At 48.8% G+C, this 2,413-nt stretch overlaps 1 protein-coding gene across 1 annotated transcript in view; it reads left to right on the forward strand.

The window, feature by feature from the left end:
* HOXD13 (homeobox D13) overlaps positions 1 to 555 on the forward strand; it is an 8,739-nt gene extending 8,184 nt beyond the window's left edge. Inside the window, exon 5 of the mRNA XM_006020822.2 lies at positions 206 to 555. Coding sequence (XP_006020884.1) covers positions 206 to 456 — 251 coding nt within the window. The 3' untranslated portion in view covers positions 457 to 555. The remainder of the gene's footprint in view (positions 1 to 205) is intronic.
* The last annotated feature ends 1,858 nt before the right edge of the window (positions 556 to 2,413 follow it).

Raw genomic sequence — 2,413 nt, forward strand, 5'->3', positions numbered from 1 at the left:
CTCGCCGGCTGGGGAAGGCGATGACAGTCCATCAGGGGGCTGGGGCTTTCCGACTGCGTGCATGATGCGGAGGGCAGCGCAGAACCCGCTCTGAACACACTGGTCGGCTTTATTTGCCCGTGAAGCCAGTGCCCGGCGTGGTACAGTTCCGATTTAAATGCCTGTCGTAAAAGTCTAATTTTTCCCATCGTCTCTTTTGCAACAGGGGACGTTGCACTAAACCAGCCAGATATGTGCGTCTACCGCCGCGGGAGGAAGAAGCGAGTGCCTTACACAAAACTGCAGCTCAAAGAACTCGAGAACGAATATGCCATTAACAAGTTCATTAACAAGGACAAGAGGCGCAGAATATCCGCAGCCACGAACCTGTCTGAGCGACAAGTGACCATTTGGTTTCAGAACCGAAGGGTGAAGGATAAGAAAATAGTCTCCAAGCTGAAAGACAACGTCTCTTGATCCACTGGTTGCGGACAGTGATGGAAATATAAATACAATTTACAACCAGCTAAAGACTTTTGGAAAGACTTGAAAATATATTTTATTTCCTCCCCCCCGACTCCCCCTCTTCCAGCTGTGGCGAAATGTTGTGAATTCCCTTACATTTGGGTCAGCGTTTTCCCCTGTTTTTTGGAGAAGGCTGCCAGAGTTTGACTTTGCAGTTCTGTTTCTTCCTTTTTTAATTTGAACAAGTCCTATTCCTTCCTCTAGGCCAGTATAAACGATTTTAAATACCTTGAGCAGTTACAATTATACCTTTCTTGAACACTTTTTTTTTTTAATTCTGTAAAACGATCTCCGAAAAAAAAGCCGATGCCAAAGCTGTCAGGTTGTGATTTGGTATCATCAACTTCAGAACCCGGCAGAATTCACCTAAGCGCAATAATGCAATCTAAAGAAATGGGATTATGGAATCATTACAGCTCGGTTCTCCTCCCAAAATGCAGCGAGCCCATCAGGGCACAGAGTGAATCTTGTTTAATGTGAAGGACTCAAGAGGGATTCGCACGTAGCTAGCTGTTTTCAGTTACTTTGCAGGGGAAAAATATATTTTGGGGCCTTATTGGAACTAGGCTGTTGACGTGGCTGCGTTCCGCATTTTTCCGGCATTTTATCCTGTAGTTTCATTTGCAGTTCGATGATTTCATATTCCCTCTGTACAGACTAGTGTCATGCTTCTTTGTAGGTGCACTTATTCCAATGCACCCCGCAAAGTTATTCCAAACGATTCCCTGCATGTGCAGTAATAATGCGTTGCTGTCGGTTAATACAGATGATCCGAGGCTGAGAAGCTGATAGTTAGATAGCTGCACCTAGTGATTAGCAGCATACTAGGAAAGAAAAAAAACACGATGAAATGGAGTCCAAATGTTTAATCAAATTGCATATATTGGACATGCTGTATAGACACGTGTATAAACCTATGCCTAATTTTGTATGAAATATATTGGATGCCTTGTTCTCGTGTCTGAGCAAAGGCACGACTCTTCACTTCAGCCTGTCATGGCGTTTGAAAACTTCTGGTCACAGAAGGGAAGCTTACTGATAATAACTTTACCTTACGAAAACAAACGGGTGTTAATGACAGAAGCAATAACTGATGCATGGCAAAGGATGCCGTAATTTATGTAGGCCGGAGAGGCTGCTTTTTTATTAAAAAAAAACAAACAAAACTCAAACCCTAGAGTGCAACTTGTGCTGTCCCTACAGTGACTTCTTAACATCCAGGTCAGTGTGCTAGCAGGCAAGAGAAGCGTCTTTCTCTCCATGTGCCTCGTATAATGATTAAACTGTGTCGTGGTCCCAGTTCTTCTTGATTACAACAGCCTGTTGCTCCGGACGCGGGAAAGACCAAGGCTGTGTCTGTTCCCAGAGAACTGGATCTGTTTTCCCCTCCGTGTTTCCCGGCGCCTTGTCCTTGGAGCTGCCCTGCAAATGCGGGCTCGGCTCCCAGGCTCTGCACGAAGCAGCCCAAGGAGCCCTTGAATAAAATCATTTCTTTCCAGTAGGAAAAAAAAAAAAAGAAACCGATTGAAATAAAAAAAAAAATCGTATGTGTTGTCTCTGGACTGAGCGGCGCTCTCGCAGGCGGCACCTCCTGGGGAGAGGACAGCCATCGGCTCTGAAGTCCTGGAAACTTTGCCGCGGCTGGAGCTTGGGCTGAGACTGGGGCCAGGGGTTCACCTCCACCCCCTTCGCCCCCTCACCCCCGGGGACCAAGTACTGGGGCTCGGCCGCGGGGGAGTGGGGCAGGGCGGCGGGGATCGCCCTCCGGGTGGGTCCCTGGCACGGGGACCTGCTGCCACCCGGCCGTGGCGGGGCCCGGGCCCGCTCCCTGCAGCGGGCTCCCGGCGCGCAGGGTCTCGCCCGGCCTTCCTGTTGAACTTGAACGCAGCCTCGGCCGGCCCCCCGCAGG

The sequence above is a fragment of the Alligator sinensis genome, unplaced genomic scaffold (genome assembly GCF_000455745.1).
Source record: "Alligator sinensis unplaced genomic scaffold, ASM45574v1 scaffold321_1, whole genome shotgun sequence".
NCBI classification, from domain to species: Eukaryota; Metazoa; Chordata; order Crocodylia; family Alligatoridae; genus Alligator; species Alligator sinensis.